The 22,063-nt window shown below is 43.2% G+C and overlaps 6 protein-coding genes and 1 non-coding gene across 7 annotated transcripts; 4 read left to right on the top strand and 3 right to left on the bottom strand.

The window, feature by feature from the left end:
- Window positions 1-2,007: 2,007 nt before the first annotated feature.
- ColSpa_11684 (uncharacterized protein) lies at window positions 2,008-2,349 on the bottom strand (the record flags this gene model as incomplete). Its single annotated transcript, XM_049277896.1, has 1 exon — window positions 2,008-2,349. One exon carries the CDS (start codon window positions 2,347-2,349, stop codon window positions 2,008-2,010), a length of 342 nt encoding a protein of 113 aa, XP_049133853.1.
- Window positions 2,350-2,708: 359 nt separating this feature from the next.
- Window positions 2,709-3,080, top strand: ColSpa_11683 (uncharacterized protein; the record flags this gene model as incomplete). Its single annotated transcript, XM_049277895.1, has 2 exons — window positions 2,709-2,873; window positions 2,919-3,080. The coding sequence occupies 2 exons, from the start codon at window positions 2,709-2,711 to the stop codon at window positions 3,078-3,080; spliced, it is 327 nt and encodes a 108-aa protein (XP_049133852.1).
- A 180-nt stretch (window positions 3,081-3,260) lies between these two features.
- ColSpa_11682 (glucose/galactose transporter) lies at window positions 3,261-4,664 on the bottom strand (the record flags this gene model as incomplete). Its single annotated transcript, XM_049277894.1, has 1 exon — window positions 3,261-4,664. The coding sequence occupies one exon, from the start codon at window positions 4,662-4,664 to the stop codon at window positions 3,261-3,263; it is 1,404 nt and encodes a 467-aa protein (XP_049133851.1).
- A 3,920-nt stretch (window positions 4,665-8,584) lies between these two features.
- On the top strand, window positions 8,585-9,404 carry ColSpa_11681 (uncharacterized protein; the record flags this gene model as incomplete). The annotated part of the gene is made up of 2 exons (XM_049277893.1): window positions 8,585-8,844; window positions 8,897-9,404. The coding sequence occupies 2 exons, from the start codon at window positions 8,585-8,587 to the stop codon at window positions 9,402-9,404; spliced, it is 768 nt and encodes a 255-aa protein (XP_049133850.1).
- Window positions 9,405-9,647: 243 nt separating this feature from the next.
- ColSpa_tRNA_308 lies at window positions 9,648-9,749 on the top strand. The gene is made up of 2 exons: window positions 9,648-9,683; window positions 9,714-9,749. It is a non-coding gene; the product is annotated as a tRNA-Pro (tRNA).
- A 593-nt stretch (window positions 9,750-10,342) lies between these two features.
- ColSpa_11680 (uncharacterized protein) lies at window positions 10,343-10,840 on the bottom strand (the record flags this gene model as incomplete). The annotated part of the gene is made up of 1 exon (XM_049277892.1): window positions 10,343-10,840. One exon carries the CDS (start codon window positions 10,838-10,840, stop codon window positions 10,343-10,345), a length of 498 nt encoding a protein of 165 aa, XP_049133849.1.
- A 9,496-nt stretch (window positions 10,841-20,336) lies between these two features.
- On the top strand, window positions 20,337-20,722 carry ColSpa_11679 (uncharacterized protein; the record flags this gene model as incomplete). The annotated part of the gene is made up of 2 exons (XM_049277891.1): window positions 20,337-20,355; window positions 20,493-20,722. 2 exons carry the CDS (start codon window positions 20,337-20,339, stop codon window positions 20,720-20,722), a joined length of 249 nt encoding a protein of 82 aa, XP_049133848.1.
- Between the last annotated feature and the right edge of the window lie 1,341 nt (window positions 20,723-22,063).

The raw sequence follows: 22,063 nt of genomic DNA, 5'->3' as shown, positions 1-22,063 counted from the left end.
ACTAAACTCTAGTCAGTCCACTTGCCGCTAACCATAATTCGCATCTGATCCGTATGGGATCGCCTTTCTATCCCTTCACGAGTCGCGTTTCACATCCGAATCGAGACAATCTGCTCTCGCCATCCGAGGAAGCCGCCCAGGCTCGGTCTACACGTTCGTCTGAGAGTTGTCGAGGCGGATTCTAGGCTTCTGCACCACGAAAGAAGTAATCCAAAGAGAACAACACTTCTGAGAGGTTGCCCGTCACAGTATAAAACCGTGTTCACAAAGTGCCGTACTCAACCCACGACCATCGAGCGCTAAGAAGCCTACCTCGAGATCATGCTATCGAAAAAGTCTTGTTTCAAAACTCCGCAACGCATTTAAGCATCAGTCTAGCGGTTTAAACATCGAAAGGCTCGTCATCGCGGCAAGGCTTCCGATGCTGCAACCCGGAAGCCGTACGCACCGACCCTACCTTACTCTCCGCGTTGACTCGCCCCCCCAGCCAGACCAGATCACTGGGCCAAGCGGGCCCCAATAACCATAATCGGCCTGTTACTTCCGACGACCAAACGCTTTTGTTCTTCGGGGGTCGCGAGTCCCCAGATTGGTTGACTGAGAAAGGACGATTCTGAGTTCCAATGCATCGAGATTGGGCGAGCCGGATGCGCGGTCCGTTCGCGTTTCACATGGCACTCTTCAACAGCGGCGCAAAGAGTCTCATGAGTAGGAGGCTTGGGAGGGCACCTTTTCCTCGACGTCTCCAGACCTACCAACCGTCCCACCTCCATGCGATGGTTTGTTTCCGAGACGAGTGAGACGAGTCGTTCGAACCCAGATTTCCCCTTTGGGCAAGTAGCTTTACAAGCGGTTTTCTCCGTTCCCGGGGTTCCTTGCCTCTGTGACGTTAACTCGCATCTTGGAGTGTGTATGTGTGTGACCTGACAGGTCAGTGCCGGCAATCTTGGTGGCCAAAATCGGCAGTTTAGTCTGGTCAGTGAGTGTAGGTAGGGTAGTGATTGGCTTTCTATTCAACCTTTTTCTTCCCTTCGGAGGCGCCGTTTCATCCGTTGATGCTATGTGACGGGAGGCGTACAGGATGCGCCTGCGGTTGGGGAGATGACATGAGAATCCGAGGGAGAGAGAGAGACGAGCTGTGTGATATAGGTGGCGCCCTGGGTGAACTCGTCCTTCCACAGTAGACCGGTTTTCGGATGATGTGCGGATGACCCTCTTCACGACCAGTCCGCGGTGCCTTTTTGACGCTGTTAGACTTCCTTTCTGTCGTTACCAGCGACTTCACGATCTCCCTGCCTTTGGTGTCTTCCTTGAGACGCACGATACCAGACCGTCGCTACCAAGGGGTTAATACGGAGAGCTGGACCCAGAGGCACCGGCTCAAGGGAAGAATGAGAGGGACGAACATATCGGTGCTATTTCTTTCGGGCCTCGCCGCGTTGACGAAGGCGAGGGAGGTGCAGGTTGATGATGTCCCGGTCCAGTGTGCAACAATATGCGGGCCAATTGTCGAATTAACGTATAAATGCGACGTCGATAATACCTTCGATGAGCTGAGGCGACTGAAGCGTAGGGAGATCGAGCATCTGCCACCGAATCCACCGCCGGAAAGGATACAAGAGGGAAGACGTCCTCCTGGAGGCGCTTACGGTGTTGTGCGCCGCCATCATCACCGCCGCCCAGCCCAAGATGAAGCAGAGGCGTCGACACCGGCTCGAGAAGGGCAACAAGCTGCTCCCACCAATGCTGCCGAAGCGCAACCGGCTGTGGAGGCAACCCCCGCCTTCATCGCCACGCTTCCGTTTGCTGCTCCCGCGCCGGATCCTGCACTGAGTACATCAGATACTCAGAATAATCCCACCCCGTCCGCGCAACCACCACCGCCTCCTCCACCGGAATCTACACCGTCGTCGTCTTCGTCTTCCTCCGAGAGCATAACAACATCCTCCACAAGCTCCTCAACGAGTACCTCGACAACTACCCTCCCGCCTCCCCCGCCAGTGTTGATCACTTCGACAGTCTTCCTGACGGTGCCGGCACCAGCGATACCCACACCAATCCAGGCTCCGCCTCCCTTCCCGTTACTCCCTCCTTTCCCGATACTCCCTCTCCCGCCTCCTGCTCTTCTCCCGCCGCCACCTCCTCCTGTACAGGCTCCTCCTCCTGTACAAGCTCCTCCTCCTGTACAAGCTCCGCCTCCTGTACAAGCACCGCCACCGGTACAAATCCCACCGCCTCTACCACGGCCATCATCGACATCACGAGAACCTCCACAGCCTCCCGCACTGCAGCCCCCGGAGCAGCAGCCTCCTGAGAATCCTTCTTCGCCTCGAACCTCTTCTTCGTCATCTTCGTCGTCGACGGCCACCCCAGAACAGACAATTCCACCGCAAAAGCAACCCACCCGGCCGAAGCAATCCCCGCCACAGGCGTCCTCAACTAACCCTGCGGCGTTACCGGCCGTCGGTACCGGCCCTGAGAAGCAGCCAACTCAGCAGGAGAATCGCGAGAATGCCGAGAAGCAATGCACATGTGCGAACACGAGTTTCAACGTGCAGCTGTTGGCGGGACTATGTCAGAGTTGCATACGGAAGTCTGGAAACTGGGCGAACAGTAAGTCTAGTGCCTCGTCCGTTCACGTCTATCCAGTCCCATGGACTTTCCTTGACGTGAACAGTCACTGACCTTGGATAGACCTGGACATCATCATGCGCGAATGCAACTTCACTGGTGCGGACTACACGCGCGACAAAGACAGGCTCGTCGATAATATTCGCGTCGTGGCGCAAAGACCCTTCCTGTCGTCTAGCGGAAATGCCATGGGCAACGCAGGCAGAGTCAAAAGCGGAAGTGCCGCGGCCGCGGCGGCCATTGTGAGTCTTGTTGCGGGTATGTCTATGCTTCTATAGGCGTTACAGAGGACAGAAGCTTCTCTTGCGGAAATCTGTCATAATTGGCTGGTGTATGGACGTGGATTAATGTTGACGATGCGGCGCCTGGCGCTCGGCAGGTGGAGAGATCCACAATACACGGAAAGGAGCAAGGTCGGCGGAATGATTGGACAGCGCTCTGAAGTTTGAAATGTCTAGATTTTTGCCATCTATCATCTAGTATAATCCATATTGAAACGCCGCGCTGTGTCGTTGGCCTTTGCCACACGACATGGATAGGTGCTCGTGTATATTACGTATGTTGGAAGAACAACAATAAACTCATAACATCATCATCGCTTTGGGTATCTCATCCTTCCTTGCTTGCCTCTAAACACTCTCCACCCAGTCGTCGGTCTTCTTCTTCTCAGATCCGTCAATGGTCACCATGCCACCTTCAGTCTCAGACTCGGCAGCGGCGCGCTTCGCATCCTTGATGCGCATGATGTTGCGGCCGTGGCGGAACCAATGGAAAGTAGCATAGCCCACCACGTAGGTGAAGCCGATGAGGGGCACGATGTAAGAAATTCGGATGTGTGCGGCATCGGCAATGGCACCTTGGATCGGCACGAAGACGGCAGCACCTGCAACAGCTTGCACCATGATACCAGCGCCGCGACGAGTGTGGCGGCCGAGGTTGGCAGTTCCGAGAGTGAAGAGAATGGGGTACATGGGCGCCTCGAAGAAGAAGATAGTCATGAGAACACCAACGGAAGCCTTTCCAGTGCCGACGGAGCAGTAAGCAGTCAGGGCAATGGCAGCGGCGGCGTAAATCATGAGGAGGAAGTCGGACTGGAAGACGGTGGCAAGAGCGGTGGCGACGAAGCGGCCAACGGTGAAGGTCATGAGGGCGAACGAGAGGAAGTTGGCGCCCTGAGAGTCAGAGAAACCGCCGTTCTCATGAGCGTAGTTGATGAACCAGGTCGCGACGGTGACCTGGGAGCCGACGTAGCAGAACTGGGCGATGAAGGCGAAGATGAGGTTGTACTGCTTGTAGATAGGGCCCTGACCAACAGGACGGCCGAGGGCATCGGCGTTGGGGCCGGCTTCCTCAAGGGTTTGCTCGCTGACCTCAGGAAGGCGGGCGAAGAAGAAGAGTACGGCGACGGCCACACCGGCGCAGGAGACGGCGAGATAGACGTACTGGACGTTGGTGAGAGAGTTGGCGTTGGCACCCTCAAAGAAGAACTTGGAGGCAATAAGGGGGCCGATGAAGGAGGCAACACCGTTCCAAGACTGGCAGAACTGGAGACGAGCAGAGGCGGTTTCGGGCTTGCCGATGACAACTGCGTACGAGTTTGCGGACGTCTCGAGAGTGGCAAGACCGCAGGCGATGACAAGAGTACAGGCGCAGAAGCCGCCAAAGATGGCACGCTTGTTGTCGGTGGAGAGGGAGGCATGGGCGACAGGCCAGAACAGGATAGCGCCAAGAGAGTAGAGAGCAAGGCCCATGAGGATGGTGAACTTGTAGCCACGGCGCTTCAGAACCTCGGCGGCAACAGGGGAGAAGAGGAGGTAACCGCCGCCGAAGTACATGACCTGCAGGCCGGTGGACTCAAGCTTGCTGATGCCGAGGACAGTCTGGAAGTGCTTGTTGAGGACATCGAGGAGGCCGTAGGAGAATCCCCAGAGGAAGAACAGAGAGATGACGAGGGAGAGGGGGAAGATCAGGGCTCGACCGGTGAGGTAACCACCAGACACGGCCGGAGCCATAATCGGAGCGCCGCCAGCCATTGTGTTGGTTCTGTTTGGTGGCGATGGGTGACGATTTTAGGAAGACAGTCGAGTGTAAGTGCTTCCTGAGCTGAAAATACCACTGTGATGACTGTGAAGAAGGCTGCCTGAGCTGTGGGTGATGATGAGAATAAACTATTTTAGTCCGGGGAAAGAACCACCTTTTATCCAAACATGTTCGCGACGTGATCTGTGATATCCCCATGGGCAAATGCCGGGATATGGGCTCGTCCGTTGAGCCCCAACCATCCACCCCCAGGCCATCCCCCGTGGGTGTGGATTTCGCATGGATCACTTCTGGGCCCGGCGTCCCCCTTGGCGTCAGTGTTTGGCGGGGTGGATGAGGCAAGGGCTAGTTCGTAGTCTGCAGTGCAGGACTGGAGAGGACTCTGGCTGTGCGAACCCGACCGACGGAGCCAGCAGGAAAAGACACTAGGCTTGCCCTGCCCATCGAGCTGCCAAGGGATGGCCAAGACCTGGCTGCCCAGGAAGAATAACAGCGCGGCCGGGGTTGTAGGCAGGAAACGCAGAAAAGAGTCGGCTCGCCACGAGACGGGCAGAAGACCGTCTCACGAACTCTCCACAATACGGCCGGACGCATATTCTCTCGCTGATTCTCGCGGCGGCACCCAGGCACACCCCCAGAGGCGGGATTTTGCGGGGTTGAAAGGGGAATGGCGCGGGGGAGGTAATGAGCTTGGCATCGTGCCTTTTTGACAGTGTTGCGGTCCTGCTGGGTCTTGGTGTAACCAATGATAAGGCAATCCGGCGTCAATGCCGACGCCGTTATGCCTCGTTCGGTAGGACGCTAGAAACCCGGTGGAACGTCACTAGAAGACTGCCGTGAAGCCGGTCAGCGCATACCCCCTTGACGCGCCAGTAGTTTGGCCGAGTTCATCTCCTGGCGTTGGCGCCGAGAATGCAGTGAAGGCTGGGCGTGACAGCGTGATAATGAGCTGGTAACAGCGAGAGGCTGGCAAGGGATACCCAGACAAGCTTGTTTGATAGATTGTAACGAAGCTGGGCCATTGGCAGGCCGGCCACTGGTGGGCTGGCCCGTGTGCCTGTTGATCATGGCTTGGTTCCAACAATGTGGGAGCCCGTCAAGAGCAGATTAGATTCAATGGCGCCGGTGCTTCTGCACCCTTACTCCCTGTAGGTGGTTCTAGCCGAATTCCCCAAGAACCTCCACATATCATGCTTCCAGGTTCCGCAGAACAGATGGGGAACCCCATGGGCAGCTCGAGCTGGGGAGATGGTCAGACATCCCTCAGAAAATCTCGCTTGCGGGCGCTCAGATGCTCTACCATGCCTGTCATCGGACTCGCTGCGGGGGCCTCGCACATTGAGTGTTGTTAATTGCTCGCAGGCTTTGATAGAAAGCATGGAGTAGAAAGAAGCGCCGCTCATTAGCTAAGCCTGCGTGCTGCTCACATGACTGTTGCGGATACGGATAGTCTCGTCCGTGTAACGCATCAGAGGGAAGACCCCACGATATCATACGTTCCCCAGACGCGTCTGGAGCCTGTCTCCGTAAAGCAAAGTTTGGGGTTTCCCCAGCCGCCATAGTTTAAGGTAGACCGTAGACTGAATACGGTAGGTCGTCCCGTCGCGTTGATGGGACCCGATGGAGACGGGACAGCGTCCAGAGGGCGTCCAGACCATCAGTCGCCGTTAGCGTTACAGACGCGATCCACTCGATCGGGCCGTTATTCGACGCCAAAGCCAGACAGGTCCATGGCAGGCTTGGCCTCGACTGCGTCTGACTCGGATTGGAATCGCAGCCAGTTATCGCGTTCGTTCTCGTTATCCGTCGTTGGGGGTCGAAATTTCTTCCCTCGGGCATCCTGCCGAGATCACATCATCATCTTCTCATCCACTATTGTTGATACGTCTCCGAAGTGTGGTGGCTCCGACTGATGGTCAGAAGGGACGACCAGAGCGTAGAGCCCCCGTATCATTGTCAATCTAGTTTTGGGGAAATTCAGCGCCGGACGAACTTGCAGTCGCAGAAAACCGCTTGCAATTACCCAAAGCCGACTTTATCGATCATGCAGGAAAGCTTGTGGCTCGACGCAGAGCCTCCCCGTGGGGTTTCGGTGGGTGTCCCTTGTTTGCATCAATGCCAAAGTCCGCGTCGGCTACTGTGAGCACGCGGTCCTTGGGGCGGTAATGAACACGTCTTTCACAGTTTTCGGGCCCTGTCCTAGATCGATGGTTCGCCAGCATGCCCTTACCCTTGACGGCCGTCAGCTGAGCTCAACGTGAGCTTGGGACAATCAATGCAACGCACGTGTCTCAGTTTGATCAATACATTTCTGGTAGCAGCAAATAGCACCTGCTGGGTTTTCGGGATATCTGAGCTCCGTAGATATTCCTTTACGTCGGAAGAGAGGAACGTCGACAGAAAGGGGGATCGCAAGCCGACCTATGGATACCCGAATGGTGATAGGTCACCGTGTCATCGCATGGCGGCCCGAATCCTCGGGTCACGTCGGTGCACGTTCGACACGGTTGCTAGACCGTAGAAGAAGACCGTTGGGATTCCTGGTCAGGCGTCTGACGTTGTTTCCTGTCATTGACAGCAGGGAGAAAATGCGATCTGTCACGTGGCTCGGGACCCCTAAAACCGGGCTAGAGGCAATCACTAACAACATTGACAACGGCCTGGAGACTCGCAAGTGAAGTCGGATATCGACCCGTTACGACTCATAGCGACGTTGGAGTACGTCTAGGCCGCCTCTTGGGTTGACATGCTGGTGGTTCTTGTAAACATTCACGTTTGTCACGTCGCCAAGAAGAAGCACAGAATACGAACGTGAGATGGCATAGGTTTATCCCGGTCCCTCTGCCCAGCATCTCCCCTTACCTGCAGCTCCGCGTCAACTTTGTTAGCTGACACATTCTCGCACGCGACTTGCTTAGATCTTTGACGGGTGCGATTTTCACACGAAAGGACAAAACTCCAAGGAGCCAATCACTCCCAGCTGTGCCCCTTTCTCTGAGATGACATCTACCACACAAGATGGTGAACACAACCAATCAATGAGAACACAGCAACATAATGTCATCTGTCCTCGGATGCAGAAAGCAATGCAGTTCACAAGTTAAGGCTGAAATACTCTTGAGGTGCAACGGTTCGCAAGGGCGTTGAGAGCTGAGATCAGACGACCAGCTGGAACGTTCGGCCATGTATCGTCACATCTCCCACGGCTCGCATTACCATTTGATTGCTTTCCAGCCATCACTTGATGGACGCGCACTCACTGCCCTGGCTTCAGAGCCATGTTCCGACCGAGTGGAGAATCAAGAATTCCGAGAAGCTGGAAATTTTGAAATTGAAGGGCACCTGTTGGAGGGCAAAATGCAAAATCCCGCAGCGGAGTATGGCGTTTGTCGGGGTTAAGAGTGGATGTTTTTCAGAGGCTCAGCGCGTTGCGACAGGTCACAGGTGCCTGGAAGTCTCTGGCGTTGGCGAAAGCTTCCATTCACATTCAGCCTAGAACACGCAGCGTATGTCTATTAGGTAGTATTCAATGAACGCCATGATCAAGCCGGTAAGCACCTCCAGCAGAACAGACGGAAGAAGTGATGCAACTTCTCCGCCAACGAGACTCTGGGCCCGGAATCGGCCTAATGAGGCTCGCAAACAAAGGGGGCGGTAGCAGCCGTGTCCTACATGAGCCAGAGGCGTTTAGTGGTGGCGATAGCGCTAACTCCGGCACGGCCCCTGCTGGCGGCCGCATCGCCCGCATTGGATGTGATGTATCGTGAAATAAAGGGCTGCCCTGCTGCTGATGGCGATGCCGACGACCTCTCATGTTTCTCCTGTCAATCCTTCAGGTTACGCAACTTTCAACACCGTAACCTTGCAGATTCTGACCCAAACGAATCGACAACCCCCAAAGCATACCTCCGCGATGCATCTTATCCTTACTGGCGCAACTGGCCTGGTCGGCTCAGGCGCTCTGGATGCCATGATCAAGATGAAGGACATTACAAAAATCTCTATTCTCAGCAGGAACCCAGTTCCCATGGCCGAGGACGCCAAAGACCCTCGCATCAACGTCATAATCCACAAGGACTTCGAAAAATACGACTCGGAATTACTAGACAAGCTCAAGGGCGCGAATGGTGCCGTGTGGGCTCTGGGCATCAGCCAGAACAAAGTGAGCAAGGAGTAAGCACTCTCCCGTTGCCCCTTGCAAGTTGTAGCTACTAACCAGACCCAGGGATTACGTCAAGATCACCAAAAACTACACTCTAGAAGCAGCAAAGGCCTTCGCCAATCTCCCGCCGGAGAATGAGCCCTTCCGCTTCATCTTCGTATCAGGCGTGGGCGCCACTCAGCAACCGGGCCGCTTCAGCGCCATCTTCACCCGCGTCAAGGGCGAGACCGAGACTGCCCTCTCCGAGATGCGTGCCGCAAACCCGCGCCTGCGGGCCGAGTCTATCCGCCCGGCTTTTGTCGACAAGGGGGACCATGACGCCATCAAGCCTTACGTGCCGAACCCGGGCATGTTCTACAACTTGATGTTTACTTACGTAGGCCCCTTGACTAGGACCCTGTATCCATCATTCGTCAGCCCGACCGAAACGTTGGGGAGATTCATGGCGGAGATGGCGATGGGCAAGGTCGACGCTGGGATGGCGGCTGGCGGGAAGGGTATCACTACGTTGAATGGTGGGCTAAGAATCGTGGAGAATGTTGGATTCAGGAGATTGGCTGGTTTGTCTTAGTGCGTGAGATACCCAATGGAGAGATGGTGTGCAAAGCATGTCGGGACGGCCTGTATGAATAGGGACACATCATTTCAGCGACTTTCAATCACAACTTAATGGCATCATTTGAGAGCAAAGCGATTTCTCGAGTGGCATAGCATTGTTAGTGTGCGCGAGTCAGTATTGGGTATCCTACATATATCTCAAGCTGGCCACGAATCGCCACCAATTACCACTCATTCGGTTTCTCAGGAACTGCCTGGCTCAATGGTCTAGTGGTATGATTCGCCCTTCGGGTTTCACAACCCTTGCGCCTAGCGCAGAAAATGGGCGAGGTCTCGGGTTCGAATCCCGATTGAGCCCACTCTTGTTTTTTGCGCGTTGAACAACCACATACAGCTCTAGCTAGGCCTTTCTCTCTTTCCCTCTGCCTTTTCTCTCTGTATTCACATTGCAGATTTTCTTCTTTTTCTTTCTATACCTGAAATACTTCCTACAGAGCTTATCATGACTGAACTGAGACAAGTCTTAGTTTATTGTTAGTCTGTCATATTGTTCCTGATTCTAACCATTTCACCTGTTGGATTGCTTTCCACGTTGCCCTTACGGGGATCTACTTGAACTTTGACGAAATTCGCGATGTTGCAGACGAATTACCCCATGTAGCTCTAGGTTTCTGATCCTCCTTGAAATGATGCCCTCCAATGTCTTTGTTTGAATCGTCTCTCGTTAATGGGCTGGCTTTCAATGTGGAGGAAAATGCCACGTCTGGACAACACATCAGCCCGGTTTCAGTTACAAACCCAAGCTGCGGTGATAGAAGAAAGATAAAGCAAAGACTTGTTGGCTTGAAAAGTATCGACCCATGCTGGTGAGCGGGATGTTTCTTGGTCTATACCCTTATTTAATCGTCCCAGACAACCAGCAGGCATCTATGGCCGTTCTCTTCAAACCGTTTACACCGGGTCATCAGAACTATGTGACTCCGAAATATCTTCCTGGTTCACATATTGCGGCAGCGCGACAACGGCACCGTTGCTAGTTCCGTCTCTTTCCCGGGCCTGTTCCTCGTCCTCGTCATAAGGCGGTGCAGCGGTGACAATCGTTTGATACGTCGGGGGCGGTATCTGAGCACCCAAAACACTATCCAAGAGTCCCCATGTCGTGGGATCTTCTGCAGTATAGCGAGGCAAACTCTCCCCAGCCTCGCGCTGCCCCCCTCGCCTAGCTCTAAGGGAGAGGCGCTGTTCTGCGATGAAGTTGTCGTAGTTATATTGTCTGTAGATAATAATATTTGAGGCGGTATGAATGATGAGGAGGAATACGATACAGACGCAAAGGCCGACAATGAAGATGAATGCGTCTTCGTCCGCTCCGGGAACAAGGGTATCATTGGCGACTTCCATTGTGTCTCCGATAATGGTCGGGATAGGGACCTTTATCGAGCTGAACATATTTGGGGGTTTAGGACTGGGAGCTTCAGTGTCTTGTAGACTGCGGGTCGAAGCTGCAGTTATGGTGAGCTGGTATTGATTTCAAGTGTTGATGGTCTGTTTTGAGACCGTGTTGTTGCAAATTACCATAGTTGTTCGCTCAGAAAACAGATGCAAACTTACTTTTGAGTAGTACACTGTACTTTAAGGAAACGAAATTGTTTTGCTGGTAAGATGGTGTGATCTGTTGTAAAGCTTGAATGCTATCTCCATTACGCATTCTCAACCTTTTCTGGTAGGAAAGAAGGTTGCAGTCAAACGAGGTACACCATCACGGTTCCGCCAGCCAAGACACAGATGTGCGGAATTACCACAGAACCTCTCATTCGATTGCCAAGTTGAGTCACGCGCAACATAAGTTCCCCCCACTGAAAACCTGTTTTGATCTCCATAGTAGCCACCCAATCTGGGCAGAGTACTACAATAGAGGAATACAACCTGGGTTTATCCGCGTCAGATGAATGATCGGGGCATGGCGTTGGGAGGAGCCTTAAGTAGTTGCACACCAGGCATCAGGTAGGAATTGGGTACTCGGATCGAAGTAGCCCATGGGATCACCACGACTGAAATGAAGCTTGTTATCCTAGGATAGGCATTCTGAATTTACATGGACCCAGTGTGTCTCTTTCTGTATCAGACTCTTGCTTTTTGTCACAGAGTCTCCCAAGGAAGCCATTTGTAGTATGTATTATCCGGTATGTTCCCGCTCATCTAGCCTTTGATAGTTGTAACAAATAAACAAGCTTGATCGGCTTGCTACTTTAAACCTGCCCTTATCCTTTCTCATTTCATGTCAGTTTTTTATCCAACCTTGATCCTACCTTACTGCTATGATGTATTAGTTGTCTACATTACAACCAGAGTCGTCGAGACGTACCGAAAGTCCTGTGTCGAGTCCCCCAGCTGTATTGTAGTCTTCCTTATCCAAGTCTCTGACCTCCAAGGTCTCGGTTTCTGCAAAGCCAGAGCGGTGCAATAGAATGGCAAAAGCCCCACCTGCTAAGGCTAGTAGAGAGATGATTGTGATCACTGCAAAACCTATCCAGGCCAGGATGTACAGGACGACAGGAATGGTCCTGGAACAAGCGGCTTCGAGCATGATGAATGTTGGGTATGAGTTACGGAGTCTTTGGTAGATTGAAGTAAGAAAGTGGGACGTATTCAAAAAAATACTGTCGATTGGACATAGAAATTCTTATACTTTGAACTTTCGATTGATGGTGTTCAGGTAGTCCTTGAAAGTGTGATGGCGTACTTTCTTCTGCTAGTTGACGTGCGCTGTGAATCGCTTCCCCCAGTATCTGAGGGCCATCTGTTTAGGTATGTGCTGCTGTTTTCGGAGACACCACTTCCAACCCTGTTCAGAGAACCCATTGGACGCATAAACCTTAATTATGTCTCGCCATCCATCTGGTTCTAAGTTACCGACTCATTTGGTCACACGGCAGCTGTTTCACGTAGAGCCAACTTCCCAATCCGAGGGTCTGTTTAAAAAACGTATGTAGTTTGTGCCACTGCACCAAACTGGGCACACAAAAGGAGATACCAAAGTAGCAAGGCCTTGAGGTGTACCCGGCTGCTGGGAGGACTGACGAACACGGAGGTTTTTGTGCGAATGCGTGCAACTGGGGGTACTGCCCCGAAGCCTACTGCGATACCGTACGGCATCCCACGGTTAAGAGCCTGATCGATGACTGCGTTATAAGTGCGGTAACGGCCGTACCGTAGTAAAAAATACCTCAGGTTGAAATTAAGTAGAGTTTCCTGTATTATTAAGGCTTAAATTAGGTAATGTATTGCTGTTATCCCTATGGAGGTTATTATCCTCACCGCTTTCCCTTTTCTCTAGGCTAAATAAGCTTTATTTCCCTTTACTTTTATCTATATTATTATTTCTTATTAGATTATTATAAATAATTACTATAATTACCTATACCTCTATAATAAGTAACTAGTAAAATAAAAAAAGGCTTTTTATTAATATAAAGAGCTTTATTGTTATTTAACTAATTATTTTAGCTTCTATTACTAATAAACAAAAAGACCTATTACGTTAATTAGGAAAAAAGCCAGTAAAGAAGTAATAGCTTAATAAAAAAGTTATTTAAGATATTACTAAAATCTATAATAAAGATAATAATAAAAAATATAATAAAATTAATAATAAATCCTTAAGTAGTATATTACCTTTTTTTAAAGATTTATTTAGTTAATAAATACTAATATACTTTTATACTATTTAGACTTTAAAGCTTACTTATCACTTTATAAAGAAGCTTTTTAATCTATACTATAATAAAAACCTTAATATTAATAAGGCTACTATAAAAAAACTAGTCTTTAAAGATCTTATAATATAAATTAATATTAAAGGCTAGTTTATTAGTCTTATAACTAATAAATAAATAAAAAATAAATATAATAGTAAAAAAAAAAGGTTTTTTATTTAAACGTCTATTACTTATAAGTTAAGTAATATATTTAATAAAGATAATAAAAAGGTCTTTTATAGTAATAAGGTAAAAGAAAACTTCTTAATTATTTACTTAAAACATAAATAAGTTTTTAAAAAAAAGTTAAGACTACTAGATTTATATAAAGAAATATAAGATATAAACACTAAAAAAAGTAACGCTATATTATTAGTTAATAAGGTTATATATAACTAAAAGACTAACTTTAAAACAAATAAGAATAAAGAAAATAACAAAAATAATAATAATAACTTAAAGAATATATAAGAAAGTTAGTCTCTTTATATACTATTATAATTATTTATATTATTTCTTAGTACTCCTATATTTTCATAAAACCAGTAATCTAATAAATAATTCTAGTAATAATATATCCCTATTAGTAATAACAAATTACTAAAAAAAAGACTTACTACTACTAAGACTAACGCCTATATTAGTAAATCAATATAAAAGCTTAGAAATAAATACTCTAATAATAAAAAAAAAGTACTAAAGTTAAAGCTATAGGAAAAAAAAAAAGAAAAAAAATAACTATCACAAAAAAAAGCTAAAGTTAATAAGGTAATAAAAAACCTTATAAAGTTTAAAAAAGATCTTAATTATAACGTTTATTTAGTTATTTTAAACTAATTAATAATAAAAAAAAAAAAACTAATAGTTTTAAGAGTAAAGTATTAAAATTTACTACTAAGCAATAAGTTAAAGAAAACATATTATATAAAGGTTTATAGGTAAAAAATTAAGTACTAGTAGTAAAATCTTTCTATTTATAATAATCCTTTATAGTAATCCTTAGTACTAGTCTACTTATAAAAATATCTCTTAAGTAGTATTCTTATTTCCTCTTATAGTATCTCCCTTAACTATTAGACTATAGTTCTCTTCCTAAAGCCTTGTTAGACTACAGTTCTTTTTCTAAAGCTTTTTACAGCACTACTTAAGTATAAGCTTTTATATAGCAGTTAAGCCAGTTTTTCCTTTTCTTTTACCTAAACCAGAACTAAAACCAGATAGCTCTTATCTAAAAAACTAAAAAGACTTTAGAAAAGGTTAATAATAGTACTAGTCTTTACTTATTAGCTTTACAGCAAGAAGAATAGACTTAACATAGTCTATATCCTTCTTTATAATAGTAACTCTCTTAGTATAAATAGTAGCTAACTAAATAGCTAAAAAGATATAGGTTAGTTATTATAATAATCAATTATAATAATTATATACCTTTAAATATAGCTATAAAATAAGTCTTAGTAGCCTCTTAAAGTATAAGAATAATTATCTTCTAAAAGTAAAAGTTATTTTATTAAGAAATATTATATATAATCTTTTTATAAAAACGTTAAAAGGGTACTTTTACTATTAAAAGGTTAATTAACTTCTAATACTTACAAATTTTATAAAAAGTAATAACTAAAAGTAAATTAGTATTATAGTAATCACTTATAGTAATTAAGTAAGTACTTACTATTAGCCTTCTAGTGTCTTTTTTTTAAAAAAATAGCTATAACCTTTTTAAGCGTTTTTTTAGTAGCCTTTTTAGCTAAAGGTTTTTTTACTAAGGCTTTAATAGTAAAAGACTTTTTAGTACTATTTTTTTTTATAAAAGGCTTTTTAGTACCCTTTTTTAAAGAGTATTTATAAAAAGCTTAGGCTACTAGTATTATAGTAGGTCTAAATAGTTAATAATTTTTAAAAAAAAATAAAAAAATAAAAAATAACTTATAAAAGTTATTATTATTATTATTATTATTATTAAAAAAAAAAAGTAAAGTTAAAAAAAAAGAAAAAAAAAATAAATAAAAGAATATAAGTAAAGTAGATATAATTAATAATTAAAAAAAATATAAAAAATAAAGTGATTCATAGTTATTCTACTTATTATTTTTAACCTATTTTTACCTTTTCTTTTTTTTTAATTTTACTTTTTTTTCTTTAATAATAATAATAATAACTCTAAAAAAAAATCAATTTAGAAGTAAAAAACTAATTATTTTATTTATTTTAAAAATATTCTAACTTTTATTTAGTTTTTTACTTATTATTAAGAATATTTTCCTTTTAGCCTTTATAAGGTCTATTTATATTTATTTATTTATAGTAATTAATTATAATAACTTAACTAATATTTCTCTAGGCTACCTACTAAGCTCTAGTACTAGCATAAAGCAAAAGGCTAATAACAACTACTCTAAGAATATATATACTAAAAAAGCTTATAAACGCATTAAAGAAATAACAGAGGAAATAAAAGAGCTTAAAAGGGCTAAAAAGTCCTTTATTACCCAAAAAAATCATAAACTAGCTACTCTTAAGAAGTCCTAGCTATATATTAATAGTATAGCTTTAATTAAAGCTAATATAAAGGCTAAGGTAATTAATAATATTACTACTATAATATAAATAACCTTTCTTTTATCTATTTTATACTTATTTTTAACCTTAAAAATAAATAAGTAAAAAGTAATTATTTAAGAATTATTACTATATAACTTAGTCTTTATTAAGCCTTTTCTAAGAGCTAAGCTTTTATCTAGGTTAATAATAATAATTAAGTTATCTAGAATAATAATAATAATAATAACTAGAAAGAGATTTTTTTTTTTAGCTTAAAAAAGTAAATAGAAAAAAAGCTAACTAATCTTAAAGATTACTATAACTTTAAGGTTAGTTCTTTTTCTATTAAAAGCATCAATATTTAACAAAAAATATAAGTACTTATTACTAAATATAAAAAAGTAAGTAATTACTATAAAAGATTATTATAAATTACTAATAAAACTAGGATCTTATTTACTAAAAGTACTATTATATAACTAACTATTAATATATAGCTCTTAACTAGCTTTTTACTAAGGTCTATTACCTAAAAGTTTAACCTTCTATTTACCTTAAAGTTACTTTTAAAGCAGGCTTTCTTTAGCCTAGTTAAAGTTTACTAGCTACTATAAATATCTTTATAAAGGAGAAATCTCTTCTTTAGTTAGTCTTAACTAAGTATTAAAAGGTCTTTACTTCTAGAGACTATAAGCTCTTAAAAATTATTTCTTATTTCTATTAAAAAAAAAAAAAAATAAAATTAAAATTTTATAACTAATAGACTTTACTAATTAATTATTTTTTAAATAATTTATTTTTTAATATTATTTTACTATAAGTTAATAAAGTAAAAGTTTTTTTTATATTATTTAACGTTACTACTTAACTTAGGACTTTAAATTAACTATTAAGTAGTTAATTAAAGAGGTAAGCTAGTTATTATAACTAATTACTATAAATTATTAATATAAATATAAGTTTAAAGCTTTTTTACTTTATTTTCTTAAAAAAAGATTCTTTTTAGTCCTACAAAGATATAAAATAAAGTTACTTTTAACTTAAAGGTAACTATAAGATTTAGTTACTTAATAATAAAAGCTTTTAAGCCTCTATAAGAAGTTTTACTGCTTTATCTTTAGCTTTAGCTACTTATTAAAATATACTTAACTTCTTAAAAGGAGGTTTTTAGTATAACTTATAAGGCTATATAAGCTTACAACTTTAATTTTATTAAAGAAATAATAGAGAATATTTAAAGGAAAAAAATATAAATTATAGTAATTAGTTATAGTAATTCCTACTTTTCTTATACTTACTACTATTTCTATATTACTTTAGCTATCTTTTTACAAATTTATCTTATACTTTAACCTAAACATTACTTATTAGCCCTTTTATTAACTTTATTTATATTAAACTAGTTTTTTATATTACTATTATACCCTTTATCTTTAGTATAATAAAATAAAAAGTTATATAAGCCTATTACTATATAAATAATTTATACTTATATATTTAAGCTATACTTTAAGGCTAAAAAAGTAATTATCTTCTACTTCTATTTTAAGTAGCTAAATACCTACTTAATAATTATTTAAAGATAACTATACTAAAGATTATATAACTCTTAAGCTATTTCTAGTAGTTTATTTATATCCTTAAAATCTTATAAATAGTAATAAGTTTTTAAATAAGAAATAATAATACTATTCTAAGTACTAAACCCTATATCCCCTAAAAAATACTAGCCTTTAAGGACTTTAAACCCTTTAATATTTACAAAATTAATCAAACTAGTATTATAAATTAACCCTTTAGCTTTAATAAATATAAATAAAAAACTACTATTAAAACAAATAATAATAAAAACATTTTAAGAAACTATTCTTTTTTAACTACACTACTTCCTTTAAGTAGTAATAGAAATATATACACTAACAAGTATACTATTAACTACTCTAATATAACTAATAAAGTATTTACCTAGTTTTTTATTACCTTTAATTTCTTTTAAGACTTTAGCTTCTCTATAAAAAATAATATATACCTTATAAAGCTTTATAAGGTATAATAAAACTTTATTCTAAACTAGAAATATAATTAATTAACTAATATAAAAAAAATAAATAATAGCTTATTAACTAAAATTACTATTATAAAATAAAATAAATAAATAAATAAGTACTTTTTACTTAATAAAAAGGTTTTAAGATAACTATAAAGGTATATTATTTATAAGCTATTTTAATAATACTTAAAATTACTATTTATTAAAGCAAAAAAAGTATAAGAAATAGTAGTTTAAACTAAAAAAAAACTTCTAATATATTTAATATATAGTTATAGTACTATTATTATTAATAACTTTTTTTTTATTTTTATTTTTATTAACTTAATATTTTACTATAATAACACTAAATATAACTATTATAATAAAATAATTAAATTTTATAATAAATTATTTATAATAATTAATTATAGTAATAAGTAATAAAAAAGTAGTTTTTAAAATATAATAATAATTATAGTAATATTAATATAAGTTTTAAATATAATAAGAATTTATATAAAAAAATAAAAAATAACTAATAATTTATATTACATAAAATCTCTTTTTACTAAAATATATAATAAATATATAATAACGTAAAGTTCTATAATCTAGAACTATAATCATGATATACCCTCTTGTTTTAGGCTTAGTGTAACACAATTTAAGTTCAGAGGGTACTTGTAGCTAGTGTTATTACACATTTGAAATTCTTATTGCACATTTCAGTTCTTACCGCAGTCATCGATCACGCCCTAAGTCAAAGCACCCACTTTTCGGCCACCCCTGCATTTCGGCCACCAGAAATCGAAGCTATCGCAACAACACCACCCTTTTCAATTAACTATCGCCGAGGCCCAGATGCAACTATGATACAGCTTTCTGCTTCACTAGGGCAATCAGATGCGCTGTATTCATCTGTGTCAATCTCAACTTCGCCAGCCTCGATCTGGGCTTGCCGTATATCGCTGATGTTAGCGAACTTAGTATTAGGGTCGATTTTAACAGTCTTCCTCTTCCTTGCTGTAGTGTTGCTGACTTAGGCCTGGAGAAGCTGTATCTGATGCTGGGCAGTAGCCAGCTGGAAGGACTGCTCTTGGAAGCCTTTTTTAACCTTTCTGAAGAGCTGGCGTTGTGTGGCAATACTTTGATCTAGCTTGTTGAATAAGTCTAGTTAACTATTAAGGTCCCTTATTTTCCTAGGTATAGACCATGCAACAGCAGATGAAGCAGATACCTATCCCTCTATATCCTAAGTATCTTGGATACCTTGGATACCCTGGGCAGCCTTGTTAAGTGGCGTTAATGGTGTTGTTGCTGGTGTTATTGCCTTGGGCAGCAGCAAGGAGCTCATAAGAGGTTTATCCATAGTAACAGGCTATAGTCCAGTGTATTTCTAGCCACTTAGAATATTCTTTTTCGTCAGCCTAGCTAAACGTACCAGCTGGTAACAAGATAAGAAGTGTCTTTTGCCTACTATAGTTGAATCGTTCTATTGGCTGAGGTTAGGCTGGAGCCTTTTGTGATAGGCTGCCTTGACTAGGCTAAAGACTGATTGATCTAGTGGCTAAAGGACATAGGAGGTATATAGCAGCAAGAATAACAGATAGACGTTATTAATATAGCATTACCATATAAATTCTGTTGTTATATAGCTCTTATGCCTATCCAGGACCAGCAGTCTGGCCTAATCAGGCTAGGAGGGGGCAGTCTACGGTAAGAAGACCTTTAGCAGCCACTTAATAGCAGTCTTATTAGTTGTCCATCCATTCTCTGTTGCCGTGAACTCTTATCCATCATAAGGGCCAAGATCTAGAGGAAACCACTGCTGCTGGACTGTCTTGCCCTTATATATCACAAGCGGATGTAGTGCTAGGCCATCAGCTGAGATACACTCGATAATAGATACCTAGGCTCGCGATCCAGGCTGTTTTTTACGTATAGACTTCGTCTCTGCCCTGCCCAGCACTAGCTCGTTTACTCCTTGACCCTCGAGGATACCAGTCTTATCCATGTTGTATCTATTGGCTAGCTAGATGGCTGATATTGCTGGGATTACAAGATACCTAAACCAGTTCCTGATAATCTCAGTAGATGCCCCATTAACACGTCTAGAATCGATAGATCGACTTCTCTGGACCTTAATAGATAGGTTTCTTCATATAAAGGCATCTAACCATCTCTTTCCTAGAGGCCAGGTATCTCCCATAGCATTTAAGATACGCTAGGCAAATTCCTTGACTTGTTGGTGTGTTGATGTAAGCCCAAGGTCAGCCTGGATTTGCACCCAGCTAGCCAGCTTAGCCTCTTGACTAATAGAGAGCCTCTGGAGGTCTTCAAATGCTGCTGCTCTAGGTTAGGTACCCTTTAATCGGCTCTGGAGTGTTGATCGTAGTACTCCCCATCGCTTAGAGGCATCGCAAGCAGATACCCCATCCGAGATGTCAGCAAGCGCTCAATGGACTTCAAATTCTGTGTACTGGGGCATTAGGCTATAAAGAATAGATGCTGAAGAAATGAGATTGTTTGGTGAAGAATGGAAAATGTTGTGATGGTTGGAAGTTAGAGGGCATCTAGAAAATGGGTGGCTGGGCGGCATTTTCTGGTGGCCGAAATGCAGGGGTGGCCGAAAAGTGGGTGCTTTGACTTATTGCTACTGTCTACCCTTTCTTGCCTGGCGCCTGTACGTGGGGCGAGACCTTGAGTTTTGAACCATACTTCAATGAGCTTTGTGCCTTTACATGCGCCCATGGCTTCTGTCCCATTGCAGTATGCTACTGCTCCGCCCAGGGCGCATTGGACATCCTCGACCCTACGGGACCGAGCACTGCAGGGACCATGGAAAGCGCTCCAAACGACCAGCACCTCTGCGCCTTCGGCTGCTCCCGTGGTTACTGTCCATCCATTTGCGTCACTGGCGACGACATCGAGCCTCGGATCGCTGGCTACTATCTGCCGGAGTACAACGTTGAGGACAACAAAACTTTTCTTCTGAGCTGATCAAACTAGCAATGTGCAACCCAGAGCAGCGTCCAACCAACCTAGGTGACTTGATTCAAGGGATCGACGACAACAAGTATAGCCCTGTTTGCTGGGACTAGTAGGCTCTGAACATCATATCTGAGTCTCTTGACAACTTCCAACAGGAATACAAGGCCGCAATCAAGGACTGCGATAAGTTGTTTAGTTACTACACCGAGTACGTCGAGCAAACTATTAACCCATCTCTAACAGCATACATGGACTTAGAACCTAGTGCTAGGAACAAATGTTTCTCGAGCGCCTAGATCCTACAAATACAGACCACGTCTAGCCCTTGTCCTCCTCCGCCAACATCCTAGCAGCTTCCCAGTCGTGATCCGTTAGAAACACTCCCACCGATCCACATGGCTTCTATGCGGCTATGGAGAAGGTTACTGGGATACAAAAGGATTGGATAGCCTTTGGGGAGTGGCACCAAAACGGAGAGTGCTTGGACACAGGTAGCTTGCCTACTAGAGGGGTAAGAAAACCACCCTGCTTGAAAGGTAAATTCTCAAAGAAAGGCATCCCCATCAAGAGCAACAACGCCCAGGTGTCCAACCCCAAGGAGGCAATAGAAGCCGCTCTCCCAAGCATAGAGGCTCTCTCTAACAGAGACCTCGGGACATACTACGCAATATCTCTCAGCCTCAGCAAAGACACAGGTGATATTGTCACATCTATGGTAATGCCTGTCTTCATGTTAGAGTCAGCCCTATATTCCATCAAGAAGATCAAGGAGATTGGAGCCTAGCAGCGGGAAAGCGAAAAGAATCGGTTTATCCTAGAGATTCTCTTAGTTGTTTTGCTTCTTATCCTGTTCGCTAGCGATGCTATAGGTGTTGCGTTCAGCGGCGCGGCAATGGTGACGCGCATGGGCTTCTTTTTGGGGAAGTCGGCAACCCTGCGCTTCTAATCAATAGCATTGTCAGTGATCCCGTATCGGCGCCTTTCGCCATCCTAGGACTTCTCATCAGACCCTACGCAGGCAGCTCTGGTCGCACGTCACAACAGGCTTTCAAAGAGGCAGCGGCCACTAAAAGGGCAATGTCCGCCGAGAAGTTAGCCTTGTTCACCTCGCGATCAGTCCGCAACCGTTGCACACGGCATGATAAGTAACCAGGGCATGTCAAGTCGCCTCCAGACAGATAGAGCGTAATGCAATCAATAAGGTAAGGTAGTCAAAGCAAGGTGTCCTCTTGGCTCCCGCATCAACTCAACCCACGACCACGATGCCGCGATCCAACATGTACAGCAAATTTATGCTGTACAGGATGTCCCTTGCACTACGACCCATCGTGACAGCTGGCTTTGCTTTGC

This window comes from Colletotrichum spaethianum (assembly GCF_022836535.1).
Source record: "Colletotrichum spaethianum MAFF 239500 DNA, contig49, whole genome shotgun sequence".
Taxonomy (NCBI): Eukaryota; Fungi; Ascomycota; class Sordariomycetes; order Glomerellales; family Glomerellaceae; genus Colletotrichum; species Colletotrichum spaethianum.
The sequence above is the reverse complement of the archived record's forward strand: the minus strand, read 5'-3'. Positions and strand labels throughout refer to the sequence as shown.